General features: G+C 40.3%; 1 protein-coding gene across 3 annotated transcripts in view; it reads left to right on the top strand.

Annotated features, from left to right (window-relative positions):
• Positions 1-23803, top strand: part of PHTF2 (putative homeodomain transcription factor 2) — a 99632-nt gene that overhangs the window by 13038 nt on the left and 62791 nt on the right. For 2 of the 3 annotated variants that reach the window (XM_070424562.1, XM_070424565.1), the window contains exon 1: positions 10760-10938. In XM_070424562.1, coding sequence (XP_070280663.1) covers positions 10894-10938 — 45 coding nt within the window. In that variant the 5' untranslated portion in view covers positions 10760-10893. Of the gene's footprint in view, positions 1-10759; positions 10939-23803 lie in introns of those variants that run through there. The other variant, XM_070424563.1, reaches the window with a different exon arrangement.

Here is a 23803-nt window from a genome sequence, read left to right as displayed (position 1 = left end):
GGCCTGACATGTAGCCCCTGAACTTGTCAGATTTACTACATAGCTCTTTCCACAGGGAGGAAGGAACTTTCCTCTACCTTCAAGATTCTTTCAGGAGCTAATAAATAAATCTGAGACAGATTAACAAGATAAAATGACCAAATTTAATTACATGCATGTGTATGGGGACCTGGAATACATGAGGGAGTCAGAGACCCCACATACACGAGAGATTCAAAGACAGAAAGGGAAAAATGTGGTATATATGACATTCTGAGCTAAGGACCACCTTGGGACTTCAGAGGAGAAGAAGGTCATTGCAGGAAGGTGAGAAGAACAGTTGCTTAGTAATTAAAAGTTTGCTCTGCCATATAAATAGGTCATATTCTTCTAGGTAGTTAAGAGGCAAAGGTGTTTCTCTTGAGCCCACAGGGTCATTGTTTAGCTCAAAACAGTCTGCATACCATAGAGGCGCATTTTGGAGGGATCACTCGTTCTGAACTCCTACATATACCCAAAAGTCTCCGTTAGATTTGGTTTGGCTGTTAATAACAATGACTAAAAGTAGAAAGATTTATAGTCTTTATATGAGAAGTAATGAGGTAGGCAGACCAGAACTGGCATGGTGAATTCACCTAGCTTCTGTTCTCAATGTCACTGTCCATGGTGGCTACCTGAGCTTCAACCATTAAAATAGCATTCCAGGTAGCAGAAAATGGGAAGGTCGGGAAGAACAAAAGGGATTTCTCCAACTGAATCAGATTTCCTAAAAGGGCCTAACTAGAAGTTCCATCTAATGCTTGTTTGTGTCTGGACCAGAATATAGTCACAGCCACTCTTAGAAGCAAGAAAGGATAGGAAAAATCTTTCTTTTGGGCAAACATTTTTGCAAAAGGAAGAGGACGATAGAATAAGGGTAGTCAAATAACAATCTATGGTAATTTTTTTACACATGTCATCTTTATCGACCACTTCTTCTCATTCCACTCTGACTTCCTTCTCTACTCCATTGAAATTATTCCTGCCAGTCATTTCTAAACCTTTATTTTGTTAAATCCAATAATCTTTTAGCAGCTTACTTAATCTTTTGTGAAAGATTCTTCTCTCTTGGATTCTGTGATATTACATCACCATTCTTTCTACTTATTTTCTGTTCTTGGCCTTTCTTACTCCACTTCCTCTGAATAGTAGTAGACTTGGGGCTGGACCCTTTTTTCTTTAATTATACTCTTCTTAAGTCAGTCACATTTTATTGAAATGATCTGTGAAAGTCACACATCTTAAATAAATATTCAGTTGTGACAAATGCATATACGTACATAACCATTTTTATCTTTATTTTCAGCTTCAGACTCATGTATATAAATACCTGTTTGACTTCTTTATTTTTATGTTTAGTAGGTATGCTCAACGGGCATAAGACTTTCTTAACTAGCCTTACCACTTCCACTCTGAACTCTGTGGTCCAGTCTGTTCCCTGCACAGCTGTCAGAGTGGTTTTTGCAAATTAGATCATCACTGCTTTACTGGAATCACTTTAGTGAGTTCCTGTCTTGATGATAAGGTTGTTTGCTATGTCTCAAAAGGGACTTCTTTGACCATCCTTTCCAAAAGTCCCTACCCCACCCCAATCACATCTCTCTGTTTATTTCCTTCATGGTACTGAAAATTATCTTATTTGATATTTGTTTTCTATATTCTTTCTTACAATGTAAGTTTTGTCAGGGCAGGGACTTTGTTTCTTGTTTATTGTTGTATCTTCGGTGCCTAGAACAATACAATATTAGTAAGTGTTCATAAATAAATTTTTTTTCATAAATTAATATTTTTATTAAGTGATCAGCTACTGGATGAATAAAGGCCACATATGACAAACCCACTACCAACGTCATACTCGATGGGCAAAAACTAAAAGCGTTATAGCACTCCCTACTATCCTTAGAATCATATTTATATTCTACCCTTGAGACCTGTTTTTAGACCCTGTAAAGATTTCTCATCCTGTTCTGTGTTCCCATTACACTTAGATCGGGAACAAGGTAGGGATGTCCACTTTCACCACTCTTATTCAACATAGTACTGGAAGTTTTAGTCACAGCAATCAGACAAGAAGAAGAAATAAAAGGCATCCAAATTGGAAAGGAAGAAGTAGAACTGTCATTATTTGCAGATGACATGATGCTGTATATAGAAAACCCTAAAGATTCCAGCATAAAAGTACTAGAAGTGATAAATGAATTGACTAAAGTAGCAGGATATAAAATAAGTATCCAGAATTCAGTTGCAGTTTTATACATCAATAATGAACTATCAGAAAGGAAAACTAAGAAAACAATCCCATTCACAATTGCTTAAAAAAACACACACAAACCCCCCCTCCTCCCAAAATTTAGGCATAAATTTAACCAAAGATGTAAAGATCTGTACACAGAAAATTATAAGATACTGAGAAAGATAGTGAAGAAGATACAAATAGCTGGAAGCATATACTGTGTACATAGATAGGAAGACTTAACATAATTAAAATGTCCATACTGCCGAGACTGGTTTGGCTTAGTGAATAGAGCATCGGACTGCGGACTGAAAGGTCCCAGGTTCGATTCCGGTCAAGGGCATGTACCTTGGTTGCGGGCATATCCCCAGTAGGAGATGTGCAGGAGGCAGCTGATCGATGTTTCTCTCTCATCGATGTTTCTAACTCTCTATCTCTCTCCCTTCCTCTCTGTAAGAAATCAATAAAATATATTTTAAAGAATAAATAAATAAATAAACAAAATAAAATGTCCATACTACCCAAAGCTATCTATAAATTAATGCAATTGCTATCAAGATACCAATAGCGTATTTCAAAAAACTAGAACAGATATTCCAAAAATTTATATGGAACCACAAAACAGCCCAAATCGCCACAGCAATATTGAGAAAAAACCAAGTTGGAGGAATCACACTATGTGATATCAAACTATACTACAAGGCCATAGTAATCAAAACAGCATAGTACTGGATTAAAAACAGACATAGATCAATGGAACAAAATAGAGAACCTAGAAATAAACCCATATCTTTATGGTCAATTAATATTTGATCAAGGAGATAAAAACATACAATAGGGTAAATGGCGTTGGGAAAATTGGACAGGTATGTGCAAAAAAAAATGAAGCTAGACCACCTTATACATAAACAAGAATAAACTCAAAATGGATTAAAGACTTAAATGTTAAATTCAAAACTATAGACATCCTAGAAGAAAACATAGGCAGTAAAATCTAGGATATTTCTCGTAGCAATATACTTTCTGATATATCTCCTCAGACAAGGGAAACAAAATTAAAAATAAATGGGACTACATCAAACTAAAAAGTTTCTGAACAGCAAAGGAAACTATCAACAAAATAAAAACCCATTGAATGGAAGAACATTTGCCAGTGATACATCTGATAAGGGGTTACTATCCAGAATTTATAAAAAATTTATAAAATTCAACACCAAAAATCAAACACTCGAATTAAAAAATGGGCAATGGGCCTGAATAAACACTTCTCCAAAAAGGACATACAGATGGCCAATAGACATATGAAAAGATGCTCAACGTCACTAATCATCAAAGAAATGCAAATTAAAACTACAATGAGATATCACTGCACACCTGTCAGAATGGCCATCATCTTTAAATCAACAAACAAGAAGTGTTGACAAGAATGTGGAAAAAAAGGGTATTCTAGTGCCCGCTAGAATACCCTTTTGGTGTGAATACAGATTGGTGCAGCCACTGTAGAAAGCAGTATGGAGTTACCTCAAAAAATTAAAAATGGGACTGCCTTATGACCCAGTGATTCCACTTCTGGTAATATATCTTAAGAAACCCAAAACACTAATTCAAAAGAATGTATGCACCCTAGCCAAGATTTGGAAGCAGCCCAAGTGTTCATCAGTAAATGAGTGGATAAAAAAGTTGTGATACGTTTATTTACATAATGGGATACTACTCAGCTGTAAAAACTAAGGAAATCTTACCCTTTGTGACAGCATGGATGGATCTGGAGAGCACTATTCTAAGTGAAATAAGCCAATCAGAGAAAGACAAGTACCATATGATTTGACTCATTATGTGGAATCTAATGAACAAAATCAACTAACAAAAGAGAAACAGACTCATAGGGAATAGACTGACAGCTGTCAGAGGGAGAGGGGTTGCATGGTTGTGGAAAAGGTGAAGGAATTAAGCAAAAAAATAAAATAAAAACAAAAACTCAGACATAGACTAGTGTGGTGATTATCAGAGGGAAAGGGAGGTATGGGAGGTAGAAGAGAGTATAGTGGGATAAATGATGATGGAAGGAGACTTGACTTGGGGTGGTGAACACCCAATACAATATACAGATGATGTATTATAGAATTGTAGAGCTGAAACCTATATAATTTTATTAACCAATGTCACCTGAATAAATTTAATAAAATAAAAGGAACAAAAACCCAAATAATCATAATCACTTTCAAACAAAATCAGAGAGAGAGAGAAATAACTTAGAGTAACTGTCTACAGTAAGATTGAAATGTTATATCTGCAGTTAACCCTGTGGTTTTATAATTGAGTTATTTTTATATCTTAATATCCATCCATCTCTCAGATTAGTGGATTGAAAAAGATTAAGATTCTCTATTCAAGATACTCCGTAAACTTTCTATGTTTTTTTCTGTAAATTAACTTTAATGACATAATTTAGCATTAAAAGTTATATAACATGAACTAACATAATAGAGACTATAAACTGGCATTCCTGGATTGTCAGGATCAAAGAAGTTGGAGAAACTTTAGAAATAATCTTTTCTCTCCGCCCCGGGTCGCCGCAGCCTCTCCCGCTTTCGGGCTCAGTAGCCTGAAGAAAAAAAAAAGAGAAAAAGATAAAAAAAAAACTCGAAAACGCTCTAAAATCTGGGGGAAAAAAATAAAAATAGAAATAATCTTTATTCATAAAATTATTTAATTTATTACTTTTTGTTTTTTATACTCATTGAAATTTGTGTGTCTTTGAGTATACTTTGTCTGATTCAGAAATCTGTCCCAGTATGCTGTAAAACCTGTTTTAAAAATAGGTATGAGCCACTTGGTGTCACAGAAGTCTTGTTGACACAATGCAAAAATTATCAAATGAGTTTGCAGAGCAAACGTTACCATTACTAAAGAAAGGTGTTTTTCTTTTTTAAAAACAAAATTGACTGAATTTTTATTTCTATAAATCCAAATAAACATAATTGAAACATTTCAAAATTTTATATATCCAGTATACTATTATAGTTGAATTAAAAAAATTATTCTAAGTGTAGCTTATTGTAAACTAAAGTATATAAATTATCTTTCAGGTCATTTATTAAACGAAGCAGGCAACGTTTTCCACACTCTCATTGAAGCTTTTAAGAAATTGTTAGTATTTATATGTGACCATTTAAGTACTCCCCGAATATATTAAATATTTTGTACATTTAATAGATTGGGTTAATAAAATGTCCTTTCACATTTTGCATATGAGATGCATATTATTTACACTTCTGAGGTATTAGGAGAGAGGATCTTTATTTTGGTATGTAATCTGGAATAATCCTAAAAATTGGGTAAAGTGAAAGGGGGTGTAGAGTGATAAGTTGATATTCCCATACTTTTTGTACTGCTTTTTGTAGTTTGCTTTTGGCAACGTGGTGACCAGGAGTGGTAAGAGAGGGAGAGTTATAACCAGTTTGGAAAACATACATGATAGCCTTAACAAACAAAGACAGGGGTGGGCAGAAGTAGGTTTACAGTTAGGAGTACACGAAATACAGACTTTATTCTTGTTTTATTGCTTATTAATTTGAATTTTCTATATGAACAACTGTAAACCTACTTTTGCCCACTTATATAATGGAGGTGTAATATGTGCTGAAGCAGTGGAGAGAACCTATAGGATGAAATATGGCTAAAGCTAAATGAAACACCCCCAAAAGCCTCCAGGACAGAAAAACGAGAATGGGAGATTAAAGTCAGTAAGAGAAAGCTTCCCCAAAAAGTCTTGGTGAGAGAAATGGAAGTAGCCATAACTGACTGAGAAACTTCAGTGGAGGTGACCTTTGAAATCTAAATAATCTATGTGTATGTAGCTGAGAATTGACATTATGATTTTATGATAATCAGGTAGCTATTTTTATTTTAAAGGTCAACAAAAAATGATTGCATGTATTCCTTCCCTAAGCTGTTTGCCATGTTTAAAAAAGGAAATATAAATACTTGCCAGTTCTTGGATTGCATGATTTTAAAAATAAATCATCCTATCTAATAATAGAGAAACATGGTAATTAACCGTAACTTTGCTACCCTTCCCATTGGCTAATCAGCGAGATATGCAAATTAACTGCCAGCCAAGATGGCGGCTGGCAGCCAGGCAGCTGAAGTGAACATGAGGCTTGCTTGCTCCAGTGACGGAGGAAGCCAACGTTCCCCGCCTGCTGCAGCCCAGCTCTGAGCTTGCACTCTAAGAAACATTGTTGCAAATATAGAAGCTAAACAAAACCCAGAAATCTGCTTTCAGTCAGCCGGGATCTCAGAGCTGGAGTCGCAACAAAGTTTCAAATACAGAAGGTAAACAAAGCCCAGAAACCTGCTTTCAGCAGCCGAGGTCTCAGAGCTGGAGCCGAGCCTCAGAGTTAAAGCTGGCTCTCAGCTCCAGTGACAGCCATAGAAGGTAAATAAATCCCAGAATAAAAAAGAAAAGAAAAGAAAAAAAGGAGAGGTTGGGAGCTTCAGTCACCCACCAGCCTGAAAATGGCTCTCAGCCCCTCACCCAGACTGGCCAGGCACCACAGTGGGGACCCCCACCCTGAAGGGGGTGTGACCAGCTGCAAACAGCCATCATCCCCTCACCCAGTCTGGCCAGGCACCCAAGCGGGATCCCCACCCTGATCCAGGACACCCTTCAGGGCAAACCAGCCAGCCCCCACCCGTGCACCAGGCCTCTATGCTATATAGTAAAAGGGTAATATGCCTCCCAGCACCGGGATCAGCGGAGCCGCGAGGCCTCCCGGCCTGGGATCAGCGGAGCCGCAAGGCCTCACTGCCCTGGTGTCAAGCAGAGCCGCAAGGCCTCCCAGCACTGGGATCAGCGGAGCCACGAGGCCTCCTGGCCCCTGGAGCAGTGTGACGGGGCAGCGCCCCCAACCCCCTGATCCGCCCTGCTCTGTGTGTGACGGGGTGGCGCCGCAACCTCCCCATCGACCCTGCCTTGAGTGTGACGGGGGCTGGCGCCCCAACCCCCCAATCTGCCCTACTCTGAGCATGACTGAGGGTGGCATCGCAACCTCCTGATCCGCCCTGCTCTGTGCATGACAGGAGGGAGCTCCCCAACCCCCTGATCGGCCCTGCTCTGTGCGTGACAGGGGGCAGCGCCCCAACCCCCTGATTGGCCGGCTCTGTATGTGACAGGGGTGGCGCCACAACCCCCTGACCCGCCCTGCTCTGTGCGTGACAGGGGGTTGCGCTGCAACCTCCCCATCGACCCTGCCTTGAGTGTGACAGGGGGCGGTGCCCCAACCCCCCAATCGGCCCTACCCTGAGCGTGACTGGGGGTGATATCACAACCTCCTGATCCGCCCTGCTCTGTGCATGACAGGGGGCGGCACCCCAACTCCCCATCAGCCCTACTCTGAGCCCGACCAGGGACTGTGGGGCAGGCACCTAGGGATTGGGCCTGCCCTCTGCCACCCAGGAGTGGGCCTAAGCCAGCAGGTGGTTATCTCCTGAGGGGTCCCAGACTGTGAGAGGGATACCCCCGCCCCGCCAGTGCACAAATTTAATCTACTCTATGTATTGGACTGTGGTAGGCATTTATTGTATGTTATCAGTCACAAAACCCCTGTAAGGATGTTAAACAAAGAGTTTTAACTTCCACGGCTGAAATTCTATTTAAAAGAAAGTGTTTATTAGGCCATTGGTCTCAAAAAATAAGGAAGAACACCGGTTTGGGCATGGAGTCTAAACCACCACCAGAATGGCTAGGTAGGAAAGATAAGTCATGTTCGGTATCCTGGAGCTTTGTAAGAGTTTTTAGGCATCAAGTAGGGGGAAGAAAGATGTAAGCTGTTTGAAGGATTTAGCTATAGACAAAAAGGATGAGAGAAGTGGGGCTAGTTCTTGGAGAGTTACAATAGAGTCTGCAAGCAAGTGTCCTGCCCGCTCCTGTGGATTAGCTGTGAACAGCAGATTGGAAAGTTTGTGCGTGTGTAAATGAAAAACCAGAGGCTCCTGGGGTTCTGTGGTGTCTGGCTCTTCTCCCTTTTGAATAATGGAGGAAATAGCCACATGGAAATTAATCCTAAGTCCCAACTGATAAACAGGAATGTGAGCAGTCTTTTGTAGAGCTGGTCCACAGCTATTAACAGGCTAACTTTTCTGTCACTTTCTCTCATTGTTCTGTGTTGGGGAGCACAGGAGACTTGGTTGGAAAGTTTGTAAGGAGGACGTTCTGATAAAAGGAAAGTGTGTGGAAGGCCGCCTGCCCCGTTTATTGGAATTCTGACCTTAGGGGAGTGTCGAAGGCGGTGCCCCTAATTGTTCCTTGACCTTTCCAAACAAGTCTGTGCATATGCAGACCCTGGGGTGTTTACTGGAATCCTTATGCTTAATCCCTGGATGCCCTTGCCTAGAGGATAATGTAAACATGTGTTCTCCCAAGATTACTCACCCTACTGATTGTATCTAAAGATAAAAACTGCAATAAAAGGCGAATGAGCCAGGCAATCTAGGTGTCCTGGCTCCTTTGGCCAGACTGTCCTTTAGCACTCTCCCCCACGGTGAAATTGTCAGAGTAAGCTGTTCATCTGTCGTTCAGGGGCTGCTGGTCAACCCTGGCAGTTCTGCAGTTATAAGTTTCTTTTAGAACATCTCAGATTTTTTTTTCTTGTCAAGGGATGGATAGGTTACAGTTATTCCTACTGTACTAGTGAAAGAAACTGACCTCCAAGAGATTGACTCCTTCAATACTGTATAATAAAAGCCTACTATGCAAATCGACCCAACAGCAGAACGACTGGCTGCAGTGATGCACACTGACCACCAGGGGGCTGATGCTCAATGCAGGAGCTGCCCCGTGGTGGTCATTGCGCTCCCACAGGGGGAGCGCCGCTCAGCTAGAAGCTGGGCTCATGGCTGGTGAGCGCAGTGGCAGTGGTGGGAGCCTCTCCCACCTCCGCGGCAGCGCTAGGGATGTCCGACTGCTGGCTTAGGCCTGCTCCCCATGGGCCTGTCAGTCAGACATCTCCCAAGGGCTCCCAGACTGTGAGAGGGCACAGGCTGGGCTGAAGGGAAACCCCCCCCCCCCACCCCCCCCCTCCCCCCAGTGCACAAATTTCATGCACAAGGCCTCTAGTATTACATATTAGATAGAGAAAGACAATATCTGAATCCAGGTCTTTTGACTCTACTCCTTCTGTAACAAATGCCAGAGCATCTGTCAGGAATTTCAAAGCATAGTTTGCTTAAATTGGATCAATTAAAGATGGAATCAGGTCTGGCTGGTGTGACTCAGTTTGTTGAGCGTCATCCCATGCACCAGGAAAGAGTTGCTAGTTCTATTCCAGCTGAGGGCACATGCCTGGGTTGCAGGCTTAATCCCCAGCGGGTGGGGGGGGGGTGGGGGGGGGGGGGTGTGCAGGAAGCAGCCAATGGATGAGATGTTTCTATCTCTTCCTCTTCCTTTCTCTGAAATCAGTAAAAACATTTTTTAAAAAAAGATGGAATCAGTATCTTAGGAAAGGTAATAAAATAATCTGCTCTATAGTACTGTGAAAAAATGTAGGCATTAAGTAAATTCTGCCTTAAATTTTAGAGTTTGATCATCTGAACATTTGAACTTGCTGATAATAATTATTACATTTGAATCTTTTAATACACCTAGCAATGTTAAATAAACTTCTGGTATTTTGTTGACTGGGCAAATTGTGTAGTGCTAGCAACTGGCTCCAGTTGCAGATCTGCATGTGCTAGGATCAGCTCAGCTGAGTGCTTTACGTCAGGATTTCCTTGCGATCTGGTGGCCTTGAATGATCCTGGTTTGTAATGAGTTCAGGGGCAAGTATCTGTGTTTGAACCTTTTAGGCTTATTCTTATCACCATACCAGAGGTGCCCTTTGTCCAGCCAGGTCTTAAAACTAGAGGAGTATTACTGAAATCAGCCTGGAATTAATTCCCTCTAGGAATTAGTTCTTCCTTGAAAATTGTTTAGACAAAAAAGATGCTTATGAAATGGTCTGTGGTAAATTTCTAAATATTAGCAAACTGTGATATCTTGGAAGGCCTTCATATTAGTTATTCCTATGTAACTTACTCTAATACTGGCTTAGTATTTAATATAAATGTTAGGTTTATTTTAGTTCAATTTTATGTTTACTGGGTATTAGGGAAAATTAAATATGATTATAAATTTTGGTATCTCTATCAAGCCATCCTCTAGCAACAGTAATTTACATTAATTCCTAGATAGAAGCTATACCCAAAATCATCTGTTACTGAGTGAATTTCTATGATATGTGAATTTATAAATGAAAAATCTCCAGTATAACCTTGGAAATTCTGAAATTTATTTAAAAATGATTTTTAAAAAACCCACAATATAACTATTTTGTAAGAAAATTCAAGTGTTATAATCACATAGAAAGATCCTTCTTTTATTATGGCAACTGATTTTGTTTACTTAAGATAACCTGTTGCTAAAATAGTAATGAGGAAGGGTGTAATATAAGTGTAGTCATACACCCTTTGCTGTACAAGTAACCAGAGTACTAGATGTGCATGTTGCTCAGTTTCCTTTTGGAAGGTGGAAGTAAAGTCGTTTGTATGTTTTTCTCTCTTGAACAGCTTAAAATGACGAACGTGTGATTTCAGTGGAATAAATGGCGTCCAAAGTCACTGATGCTATAGTCTGGTATCAAAAAAAAGTAAGTTGGTAATGAAAGCTTTTAATCTTTTAAATGCTTTTATTTTAAAAATGCTTTTGTGTGTGTATGTATGTATGTGTTGTGTGTGTGTGTGAGAGAGAGAGAGAGAGCTATGGATTTATGTCAAATATTACCTAAAGTAATAAATAGATTTCAGGACCTTTTGAATGGAAAGGGGAATAATATTTTACTTCTGTGCCAGTTTTACTTCTAAATAAATGAGAAGGATGATGCCTAAAAATATTTTTCTCCATTTGTAACCCACAATTTCAAAGTAGCTAGATTAATTATTTTCAGTTATAATGTCCAGGATTATGAATATAATTAGCATTTTATAAAAGCATTAAACTTCTTCTTGTATTTCTTTTAAAAGAAAGCTAGGTTAGCAGAGCTGTTGTAAAATTTTATAACTTTTGTATCAAGAGGAACTGCAGTTTTGATCCTTTTCTTATACATTCACAATTCAATAGCTGAACCTCTTCAGTAAAATAAACCTTCAGTATTTTCTAAACTGAAACATTAAAATGTTTATTTTGGTATTTTAGGATTATTGTTGTAACTACTTAACTAGCTGTGTTATCCTACTACACATTTCAAAATACACTTTACTAATGTAATGTATTCTTTTATAAAGTTCAAGAGAATAAATGCCTTTTTTTGAAAATAGTATTGTTTACTCCAGAAGAGTGTTGTTTACTCTCCCTAAAGTGCATATTGTTACATGCAATATCTTAGATTTTTGGTGTATGTAGTGAATTGTGTTTATTTTCACATTTTAAAACATTTTTGATTCTTATTCTTCAGGTGCCTATTAACAAAATATATATTTAAAGCTTTCCTATGTGTGGGAAGATCAGACAGTTTTAAAATTTAGTTGAATTAGAAATAAGTGGTAATTAGAATACTTTAGAGATTAGTCAACCCTAAGGATACTGTCTACTTTTTGGATGTGTTATTTCTTTTCTGGGTGAAACATACCACAAATATACACTATCACATTTTTTATATAAGGTACTAAATTGAAAGTACTAAATGGAAGTGTTGATCATACTGTTAATTCAATATTTTGTGGTTCTATTTTAGAGTCATTTTATTTTTAAACTTCCAATCAATTTAAGAGAAAACTGAATTCAAGAAAATTAAATTTTTTTTATTTGTTATATTGATCTTTGAAAACTTTTCTCTTCATTTCTACTTATGAGAGTTGGGAATGTTTATTAAACATTTTATCTATTTGGCTTTTTTATGTTAAACATTTCCAACTTTAACGAAGATCATTTGTAGAATGTACTATCATGACTGACTTTTCTTGGGATCCGAGGGGTTTGAAATATTATATTCACATTCAGTTAGCACAGCGACACCCTTCTTATGTAAGGGTCATTTACTTAGCAGCTTTAGATGTGTACAATCAAAATATTCTCCAGGGCAAATGTAACAGATGTCACAATTTATATCTAGCAAATATAACCACACATTTTATGTTACAGAATCATCAGGATCATTAACCAGATTTAATTCCTCTATATTTTTCCTTTTGCTTTAAAATTTATTTTTCTTAAAATCATTTTAAATTTCTAATAGCTCTGTGGTTCTCAAACCAATGTTCTACTTCTTATTACTAGTAGGGAGTTAGGGAGGATGGGTTGAAAATATGGGATGTGAAGCTTTGATTTTCATAATTACTTTTGGGGGAATACTAATATGCAATTCAGTAAACAAGACTTGACAAACTTTTTCTGTAAAGGGCTAGATTGTAAATATTTTAGGCTTTGAGGGCCATAAGGTCTCTGTGGGAACCACTCACTAATGTCATAAATGCAAAAACAGTCATAGACAATACATAAATGAATGAAATGAATAGGCATGGTGGCATTCCAATAAAACAATTTACAACAACAGGCAGTGGGCTAGATTTGGCCCACAGGCCTTGGTTTGCTGACCTATGCTGTAAGACAGCCCCATATAAGAAATAATTACCCCGTTCAAAATGCATTTGTGACCTGTTAAATAACACTGTTTGGGTGTTTTAATGGTATTTTCTTTATGTTTTAAACATGTTTACCTTGCCTTTAATTGAATACCTTATTGTAGATGTTTGTTGATTTCTGACTGTACCATAAAGATATAGCTTTTTTATGAGATCTCCTCATTTCCTGCTCTCCCATCCTCCCAGTGGCTATAAATTTTGGTTAAATCAGTATTCAGGGCTTCTCCTAAATAGTAAAAGGCTAATATGCAAATTATCCCCATGGGTGGGAGTTCGCCTGACTGGGAGTTAAACGTGCGCTGGCCACCAGGAGGCAGCGCAGAGCATGGCGGGTGTCGGTGATGTGGTGCTGGCAGCGGGCAGCAGTAGAGGCGCTGCGGGCCTCGATGGGCCCGGACGAGAACAGGACCGTAGTGGGATGGTGCAGTAGGTGAGCAGGCGGCACCAGGCCAAGGTGGGTGCAATTGGGGTCCCTGATCGCCCCACCAGTTGCCCTACAGGATTTTATAGTGTGAATAACACACAGTGTTACTGGTTGCCTAACAGAGAATACTTCATTTCTCAATTTTTTTTTCTTGAGTATCCATGGAACAAACTTAGGAAAATGCTGGCCAAGTTATATAAACAAATGTGTTGCAAGGGAAAAGGGGATAGAGTTGTAAGACATAACTTGGGTTTCTGCCCCCAAATACTAGATGTAGAACTTCCTGACACCTCTTAAAGCCTCAGTTGTCTCATTAGTACAAGAAGTTAATACTGGTCTGTACAGCATAAGATTGCAGATTCTTTACGAAGCACTTGACAAAGATTAGTATTTTAGCACAGTCTTATTATCCAGATAAATAGTTCATTCTACAGTTAACAAATTCTCTGAATACTTTATTTCTTCCTCTGCATAGCTTTTCCTGATCCTTAGATTCTAATTCTGGGGAATCTGGACAAAACACCCAGGACAAATTTATCTTAATTATTTTTCCACTTTAATTTTACCCTGTATAGATAAGTGGAAATCAAGCAACATATTCGATTTTGAATAATTGTGGTCTGTTTTATAGTCTTAGTTTTTATTTCAAATGATTGAATGAACAGCAGTAATCTGTTAGGTATTTTCTAAAATACAAAGACATTTAAATAACCAAGATATGTTAATACTTTTGGCATTTAAATTACTTTAAAAATACAATACAACTTTTTATGCTATTTATAGTAAATGGTTAGAAATATGTAAACAAGGAAGGTGCTGTATAGTCTTGAGTCATATTACGTACACATGGTTTAATCAGGATTGTGTTTTAGAATAACAAACCAGAGTATGTCCTGTGATAAATACTAAAAGAATGCAAATAAAGCATATATATTCCTTCCTTATGCTGCAATACAAAGGAAAAGGAAGCATGAGGTAATTAATTGAAATGACCTTTATTGGGCTCTTATGTGTCTGTCACATTTTGTTAGCTCACTAACACATTTAATCCTTGTAGTTACCCTATGATTACTGATACTATTAACTGGTTTACATATTTTTAGGGCTACGTTGAACTTCATGATGAGTTTTGTATGTTCTTACTTGCTTTTTTAACAGGGCCTGATAGCTTCCCTCCTGGCAAGGTAGCCATAGAGAGTTAGTAGAGTAGAAGTATCTGGTAATGATTAGCAGTTAAGTGTTACCCTTTCTCTGAGTGATCATAGCCAAGGTTTTTGTGTAAGGATGGTTTTTGTGTAAGGATGTGAGTGAAATTACTGTTTGGTAAGGGCTCAACTGTGGAGCCAGTGTATCTGGATTTAAATTCCTGTACTCTGCTACTTACTCTTTAACTTTATACAACTTAAGTTTTTGTAACTATGAAATAGGGATAGTAGTAATATCTACATCATAGAGTTGTGAAGATTAAATGAGTTAATACTTGAAAAGTGTGTCTGACACTTGATAAATAGTGAATGCTAACTATTTGCTGTTATTATAAATATGTATTTTTATTGATTTCAGAGAGGAAGGAGAGGGAGAGAGATAGAAACATCAGTGATGAGAGAGTATCATTGGTTGGCTGCCTCCTCCATACCCCCTGCTGGGGACCGAGCCTGCAACCTGGGCATGTGCCCTTGACTGGAATCGAACCCGGGACTCTTCAGTCTGCAGGCTGATGCTCTATCCAAGAGCCAAACTTGCTACGGCTGCCGTTATTACTATCAGCAGCATTAACTGCCTCAATTGACAAGGGAGTAGAAACCAGAGACCATGTGAGGCCTTCCATCTGTTAGGGTTGCTGAAGGAGGTATGAATGAAGCCGAAAGGGGTAAAGAATTATGAATTTACTAGAGGCCTGATGCACGAAAATCGTGCAGGGGGGAGAGGGGGTGTGCGTCCCTCAGCCTGGTTGCACTCTCTCTCAATCTGGGACCCCTCGGGGGATGTCCGACTGCTGGTTTAGGCCCAATGGTGCTCAGCTGGCAGTCAGACATCCCTCTCACAATCCGGGACCGCTGGCTTCTAACCGCTCACCTGCCTGCCTGCCTGCCTGATTGCCCCTAACCGCTCGCCTGCCTGCCTGATCGCCCCAACCACTCGCCTGGCTGCCTAATCTTCCCTAACCACTTGCCTGCCTGATTGTCCCTAACCACTCACCTGCCTGCCTGATTGCCCCTAACCACTTGCCTGCCTACCTGATTGCCCCTAACTTCCCCTGCCTTGCCCCCCACCGCCATGGCTTCGTCCGGAATGACATCTGGAAGGTTGTTTGTCCGTTCTAATTAGCATATTACCCTTTTATTATTATAGATTATTATAGACTAGAGGCCCGGTGCATGAAAATTCATGCATTGGAGGGGGCAGTCCCTCAGCCTGGCCTGCCCCCTCTCACAGTCCGGGAGCCTTTGGGTGGAAGGTGACCTGGCGATCAGGGGAAGGCGATGCCCCCATCACATCTCTGGTGCTGCCACTGCTGGGCAGCCACCATCCAAGGCTTGCCTGTGCCTCGGGCCAGCCCTGAGTGGCTGGGGGGCTAAGGGGACTGGGGGGACTCTGGAGGCAGGGCCTGGCCTTGCTGCACGCCTGCCACCCTGGTGGGGCTGAGGGGACTGGGCGTCGCCATCTTGTGGCTGTGGGCACTGCCATCTTTGAGGGCATGACAGTCAATTAGCATATTCCCTCCTTATTGGCTGTGGGCGCTGCCATCTTAGAGGGGCGAGGCAGTCAATTAGCATATTCCCTCCTTATTGGCTGTTGGCGCTACCACCGTTGAGGGTGTGTCAGTAAATTAGCATATTCCCTCCTTATTGGCTGTGGGTGCCTCCATCTTTTAGGGCGGGGCAGTCAATTAGCATATTCCCTCCTTATTGGCTGTGGGCGCTGCCATCTTTGCAATGGCATGAGGGTCAATTAGCATATTCCTTCTTTTTTAGATAGGATTAGGTCATCTGAAAACCAGTTGGGCCGAGCACCCAAATGGTGCCAGTACCCAGGGATAGGAAATAAAAAATTTTAAAGGATTTAAAATCCTTTTTGGCGGGGAATTCTCTGGGTGGGTCAGATCCTGGGCAAGTCTGGAAGAGCAAGTTCAGAATGTGGTCTAAGTGTAAGGGAAAGTCAGTTGGGAAATGGTCTATAGGTCAGTTTCCCAGGGAAGGGGATATCAATTCGATTATTTCATCAGACCTAACACCATTCATGTTGGGATCCCAGTCAATCCATGTTACAGTGTTTAGGTAGTTATTTGAGAGATATGTTTAGAGAAATACTCTGATATGCTTTGACTTGTTTTTGTTTTTGTTTTAAAATATATCTTTATTGATTTCAGAGAGGAAGGAAGAGGGAAAGAGAGATAGAAACATCAATGATGAGAGAGAATCATTGATTGGCTGCCTCCTACACATCCCTTACTGGGGATCAAGCCTGCAACCCAGGCATGTGCCCTTGACCGGAATCAAATCTGGGACCCTTCAGTCCACAGGCTAGGGCTGCTTTGACTTGTTGAACATATCAAAAATTGAAGGCTAAAAGAGCTAGCTTTTTCAGTAAATACTTCAATTTAAGAATTGCTTGTTGTAGGGGCGGGGTCTTGGAGAGCTGGATGAAAGGGTGAAGGGATTAAGAAGTACAAATTAATAGTCGCAGAGATGTGGTAATACAGTACAGCATGGGTAATACAGTCAGTGATACTGTGGTGACTGTGAGTGGTGCCAGGTATGGGGAGGGGAGCATCACTTTGTAGGTATGTGATTGTCTGGCCAGTGTGCTATAAAGCTGAAAATAATAAAAATAGTGTTGAATGTAAACTCTAAGTGAAAAAAAAATGAATTGCTTATTGTCTAAGTAATGTACTATGAGCTTAAATTTCTTCAAAGCTTAAACTGTTGTTTTGAATATTTATTTGTCATCTCTATATACAGGTTCATGCCATAGTTCATTTTATCTAAAAATCAGAAATTTACTTAGCTTTCCATTGTATTCAAAATATTGTATTATGGAATCAAGAAATCATACTTTTCTTTTAGTGTTGATTGAAATATTCAAGAGAGATTATATTGATGAAGTGAAGTCATACAGATTTTCTCTAATTGTATATGATGACATTTTTGTGTAATGCTAGACATAAAAACTAAACTTAAATGGCTACTATATACTAAGCACTATGCTAAATGGTTTACAACACCACTGTCCAATTTTTAAAATGGCACTGAGGAAACAGTCTTAGGGGTTATTTTATTTGTCTTGTTTTGTTTAAAGTGCTCCAGTCACTAAGTGGCAGAACCTTGATCTGCCCAGATCTTCTGTCTATAAAGCCCTGCCCTTTATTAAAAAATCTCATCACCATTTACTGTCATAGCAATTATCTGGTTATGCAAGCAAAAATTATCTATTTAATAATTTCAAAAGTTTATTTTCAAATAAATCCTAAAATTCCAGATAATGCAAATTTAGCAACTATTTATACTACTTATATAATTTCTTTATGTTAACATTTCTTTTCTCGGTTACAGTGAGTTGTAATTTGCACTAGTAATGTTTAACTATCTCAAAATTCTTTGGAAAGTAGAGTCTATAAATATGCAAGTTAATGTTAGGCCAATATTTACATTAATTAATGATAATCTAGCATATACAACAAAAAATAAAAATAGAACAGAAGCAGGCTTCTGGATTCAGAACTTGGTGGAAAATTTTTTTTTTCATTCCCAAACTCCTAGGATCTAAGGCCTTCTATATATATGTGTGTGTGTGTGTGTGTGTGTGTGTGTGTGTGTGTGTATGTATATATATTTAAATGTATATATATATATTTCCTATAAATGCTTATAATGGTATTTTTTTTTTTTTAATTAAATCTTTATTGTTCAGATTATTACATTTGTTCCTCTTTTTTCCCCCCATAACTCCCCTCCTTCCAGCTCCCACCCCACCCTCCACCCTCACTCCCCACCCACTGTGTTCATCCATAGGTGCATGATTTTTGTCCAGTCACTTCCCGCATCTCCCACACCCCTTTTCCCCCCAAGAATAGTCAGTCTATTCCCTTTCTATGTCCCTGATTCTATTATAATCACCAGTTCATTATGTACATCAGGTTATTTATTCACTTGATTCTTAGATTCATTTGTTGATAGATGCATGTTTGTTGTTCATAATTTGTATCTTTACCTTTTTCTTCTTCTTCCTCTTCTTAAAGGATACCTTTCAGCATTTCATATAATACTGGTTTGGCGGTGATGAACTCCTTTAGCTTTTCCTTATCTGTGAAGCTCTTTATCTGACCTTCAATTCTGAATGATAGCTTTGCTGGATAAAGTAATCTTGGTTGTAGGTTCTTGGTATTCAGCACTTTGAATATTTCTTGCCATTCCCTTCTGGCCTGCAAAGTTTCTGTTGAGAAATCAGCTGACAGTCGTATGGGTATTCCCTTGTAGGTAATTGAGCCTCTTTCTCTTGCTGCTTTTAAGATTTTCTCTTTGTCTTTTGCTCTTGGCATTTTAATGATGATGTGCCTTGGTGTGGTCCTCTTTGGATTCCTTTTGTTTGGGGTTCTCTGCGCTTCTTGGACCTGTAAGTCCATTTCTTTCTCCAGGTGGGGGAAGTTTTCTGCCATTATTTCTTGAAATAGGTTTTCAATATCTTGCTGTCTCTCATCTTCTGGCACTCCAATAATTCTGATATTAGACCGCTTAAAGCTGTCCCAGAGGCTCCTTACACTATCTTCACACTTTCGGATTCTTTTTTCATTTTGCTTTTCCAATTGGGTGTTTTTTGTCGAATCTTTTGTTTGATTCTTGTGCTCCTCTGGTCTGCTATTGGGTATAATATTCTTTATTTCAGTCCGTGTATGCTTACTTTCTAATTTCTTTATCGTAGCATCGAGGGTCTCATTAGTTTTCGTGAGGTTCTGCACAAATTTATGGCAAGCCCTCAAAATTGCGATTCTTAGCTCCATATCCTCCATTTCTGTCATGTTTTTTTGTCTCCGCATCTTTTACGCTTTCTTGGTGCACCCCCTTGTGGTCTCTGTGCGCAGTCTTGTTCTAGCCAAGCCTTAATTGTTGTAGTTAACACTAGAGGGGTTTGACCACCAGGCTGACTGGCTATAGGACTCAGCTGTATGGAAAACGTCTGCCTTCTGGGGAGGCGCTAATCCAGCCTTTGCCTGAGGCGATCGGCAAATGGTTGTGCGCAGGGTTTGGGCGGGGCGGGATCAACAGGGCGGGCGGAGGGAGCAGTTATGGCCACGCTCAGTCCCGTTCCCAGAGGCTCTGCTTCTCAGAACCCCGGCAGCCGCTGCAAACTTCGGAGAGAAAGCTGCCCTCAGGTTCCAACTGATGCCGGATAATCCCGCTTCTCCCGTTTGAGTCTGGGTCCCTAGAGACTCGCCCGGATCTGGAGCCCAGAGTCTGAGACTCACTCCCGACAGAAAACGACAACCGCGCCCTCAGCCACCAGCCCGCTTTGCGCGCGCACCTCGGTACCTTTGTATTTTCCACACTGCGCTGCCTCTGAGCCTCGATTTGCTGTTCTCTTTCCTTCTAGTTGTAGAGTCTCTCTTCAGCCAGCCTTCCTGTGGTTCTGGGTGATGTCCGTTCAGTCTTTTAGTTGTATTTTTGAAATGGTTGTTTGCAGCAGCGGTCTCCGGTGTTTACCTACGCCGCCATCTTGGTCTCCTCCTATAATGGTATTTTGTTTAAAGAAATCATGTAAAAATTTAGCTGTTTATTTTTTACGAAAGTTTTATTGATGTATAACTTACATGCCATAAAATTCACTTGTTTAAGTATATAATTCAATAATTCTTACTAAATCTCATTCAGAATATTTCCATCATCCCCAAAAGAAACTTCTTGCTCATTTGTAGTCACTCCTTATTCCCATCCCCACCACTAGGCAGCCACTAATCTACCTTTTGTTTCTGTAAGTTTTGCCTTTCCTATACATTTCATATAAATGGAATCATACAATATGTGGCCTTTTGTGTCTGGCTTCTTTGCTTAACATGTTTCTGAGTTTCACCCATGTTATAGTATGTGTGAATGTGTCATTCCTTTTTATTGCTGAGTAGAATCTTATTTTATAGCGTTATCATATTTTATCTATTCACAATTAATGGACATTTGGATTGTTTCTACTTTTTGACTATTATGAATAATGCAGGTATAAACATTCATGTACACACCTTTGTATGGACATATGTTTTCATTTCTTTTGGGTAGATAACTAGGAGTGGAATTACCAGGTCATAACTGCCAAACTGTTTTCCAAAGTGGCTGCTTCACTTTACATTCCCAGGAGCAGTGTATGAGGATTTTAGTTTCTCCATATCCTTGCCAACACCTGTCATTGTCTGTCTTTTTTTATTATAGCCATTCTAGGGTGTGTGAAGTGGTATCTTTTTGTGGTTTAATTTGCATAACTATTTCTTTTAGTTGTTTTTTACTTTGAGTATTAACAATTTTAGTTTGAATTTACTGTAGTTTTGAAATCCTGTAAGGCTTAAACTGGCATGATTTTCTTTGCCATGCTAAGTATTGATTTCCCAGGAGATTCTGACTCTGTCCTGTGGGGTCTAAGACAGTTTTTGAATTGTTGTGATTTAACATTTAGGTCTTTTCAGGTAAAATCAAAAGGGGAAGAAATTATTTACTTGTCACAAAAACAGTAATCAATCCTAGTCATTTGGCATGTTACTGATCATTTCCTGCTTTAGCTTACATTGTAAGGTTTGTTTTCTAATATATTTTATTGGTTTCAGAGAGAGGAAGGGAAAGGGAAAGAGAGAGAGAAACATCAATGATGGGAGAGAATCATCCAGTGGCTGCCTCGTGCACGCCCCCTACTGGGGATTGAGCCTGCAATGACTGGGAATCAAACAGTGACCTCCTGGTCCAGGAGTCACTCAACCTCTGAGACACAATGGCCAGGCACAGTTGGGTTTTTTTTTTTTGGTCATGTTCTTATCTATTATAATTCATTATTATTACAGTCTCTTGAAAGTGTGATGATAATTGATGAAGTAATTGATCATGTAATTCCCCTTCCCCCTTCTGGTATAGCCAAGAAAATAATCTCTCTTTCTCTCTTTCTCTCGCTCTTCCTCTCTCTCTCTCTCTCTCTCTCTCTCTCCATATTTATATATAAATATAAAGAGCCAGGGTCCATAACGTCCAAAATGACTGAAGGGACGACTGAACTCCAGGCTGTGCACGCAGCAGGTTCAGGTGGGCGGGGACTGGCGATTGGGCTGAACTGCTGACCTCTCGGGTAGAGAGAGAGGCAGGGCTGATTAGCAGCTGCTGTGGCTGCTGACGAGGCCCAGAGAGAGAGAAGCAGGGTCTGATCCGCAGCCTCTGTGGCAGCTGCTGATCAGCCTTTGCCTCTCTCTCTGGGCCTTGCCAGCAGCCACGCCTCATTCTCTCTCTCCAAGAGGTCAGCAGTTCAGTCCGCTTGCCAGCAGCCTGGGGCAGCTGCTTATCAGCCCCGCCTCTCTGATCAGGCCTGGAGAGGCTGACTGGCATAGAAACTGACCAATCAGAGCAAATCTGGGTGAACTGTGAGGAGCCAATGGCTGCCTAGGAGGCGGAGCTTTTGACGCTGACTGGCATAGAAACCAACCTGTCAGAACCAAATCTGGGTGAACTGCGAAGGCAGAACCTAAGGTAGGGGCTGAGGAGGGGTTTTAAGGGCAACAGCTGTTTGGTGTAAGGTGTAAGAAAGTGGTTTAATTAAAAAAATATATATATATTTTCTTGATTTTTTTTTTTTACAGAGAGGAGGGGAGAGGGATATAGAATTAGAAACACTGATGAGAGAGAAACATCAATAAGCTGCCTCCTGCACACTCCCTACTGAGGATGTGCCTGCAACCAAGATACATGCCCTTGACCAGAATAGAACCTGGGACCCTCCAGTCCGCAGGCCGATGCTCTGTCCACTGAACCAAATCGGTTAGGGCAGTTTAATTTTTAATGACCGGTTTGGCAGTATAGTACTTATGGCTGGCTATCGGTCCAGATATAGGGATTCTGTATTTTTGTCTGCCAAGAGCATCTCCTCCTGCTGAAAAAGGCTTTGCGCCCCCCCCCCCCCATTTAAGCAATCCTATCTTATATAATCTATCTATACTAATAAAAGGGTAATATGCTAATTAGACCAGGTCGACCGACCATCTGCTTTGTCTGTCTTCTTTCCAGACAAAGCCCTGGTGGTGGAGGCTGAGGCAGAGGCAGTTAGGGGTGATCAGGCCAGCAGGGGAGGGCAGTTGGGGGCAAGATCAGGCCTGCAGGGGAGGGCTGTTGGGGGCAACCAGGCTGGCAGGGGAGGGCAGTTGGGGGCAAGATTAGGCAGGCAGAAGAGAGCAGTTGGGGGCAGATCAGGCTGGCAGGGGAGGGCAGTTGGGGGCGCGATCAGGACAGCAGAGGAGGGCAGTTAGGGCAATCAGGCAGGCAGAGGCAGTTAGGAGTGATCAGTCTGGCAGGGAAGAGCAGTTAGGGGCAAGATCAGGCCGGCAGGGGAGGGCAGTTAGGGGAGATCAGGCAGGCAGGCAGAGGTAGTTAGGGGTGATCAGGCAGGCAGGCCAAGAGGTTAAGGGCAATCAGGCAGGCAGGCAAAGGCAGTTAGGGGTGATCAGGCAGGCAGGCAGGTAAGTGGTTAGGAGCCAGTGGTCCCAGATTTTGAGAGGGATGTCCGATTGAAGAGGGTGCAGGCTGGGCTGAGGGAACCGACCCCCACACAAATTTTATGCACCCGGGCGTCTAGTTATTAAATAATAGATGCCAGTTGGCAAGGAATATCTGAGAGCTTTCATTATTCCATCATTTTCGATTGGGCCATAAAAGGCATAGTAAAGTAAATATTTATATATTAAGTATTTATTGTTGAAAGTATTACAAATATCCCCTCTTTTTCCCCCCATTGGCCCCAGGCCTTCACCACCCTGTTGTTTGTGTCCATAAGTAATGCATATATGCATTTAATCTCTTTCCTCCCTCCTACCCCCCCTTCCCTCTTTTGGAGGTTTTTTTAAGTTTGATATGTAAAATGTGAGCAGCACTATTAGTGGTAAAATGAAGATAAAGTAAAGTTTATATTTGGTCTTTTACTGTTTTGATTATTTATTTTAAAAAATAATTTATTGATTTTAGAGAGGGGGGAACGGGAAGAGGGGAGAGAGGGAAAGAGAGAGAACATTGATTTGTTGTTCCACTTATTTATGCATTCATTAGTTGTTTCTTGTATGTGCCTGATCAGAGATCAAACCCACAACCTTGGCATGTAGGGATGATGCTTTAAGCTACCTGGCCAGGCTTTGTGTTTCGATTATTTAGAAGCTTAAATAGTGAACTCTTCATTTTTTAAAAAACTAAATTATTTAAGTAGTAAATAACTTTCTAAAAGCTATT

This window comes from Myotis yumanensis, unplaced genomic scaffold (genome assembly GCF_028538775.1).
Source record: "Myotis yumanensis isolate MYYU_CA2020_CCGP unplaced genomic scaffold, mMyoYum1.0.hap1 SCAF_9, whole genome shotgun sequence".
Lineage (NCBI taxonomy): Eukaryota > Metazoa > Chordata > Mammalia > Chiroptera > Vespertilionidae > Myotis > Myotis yumanensis.
This window is presented reverse-complemented; position numbering and strand designations above follow the sequence as displayed.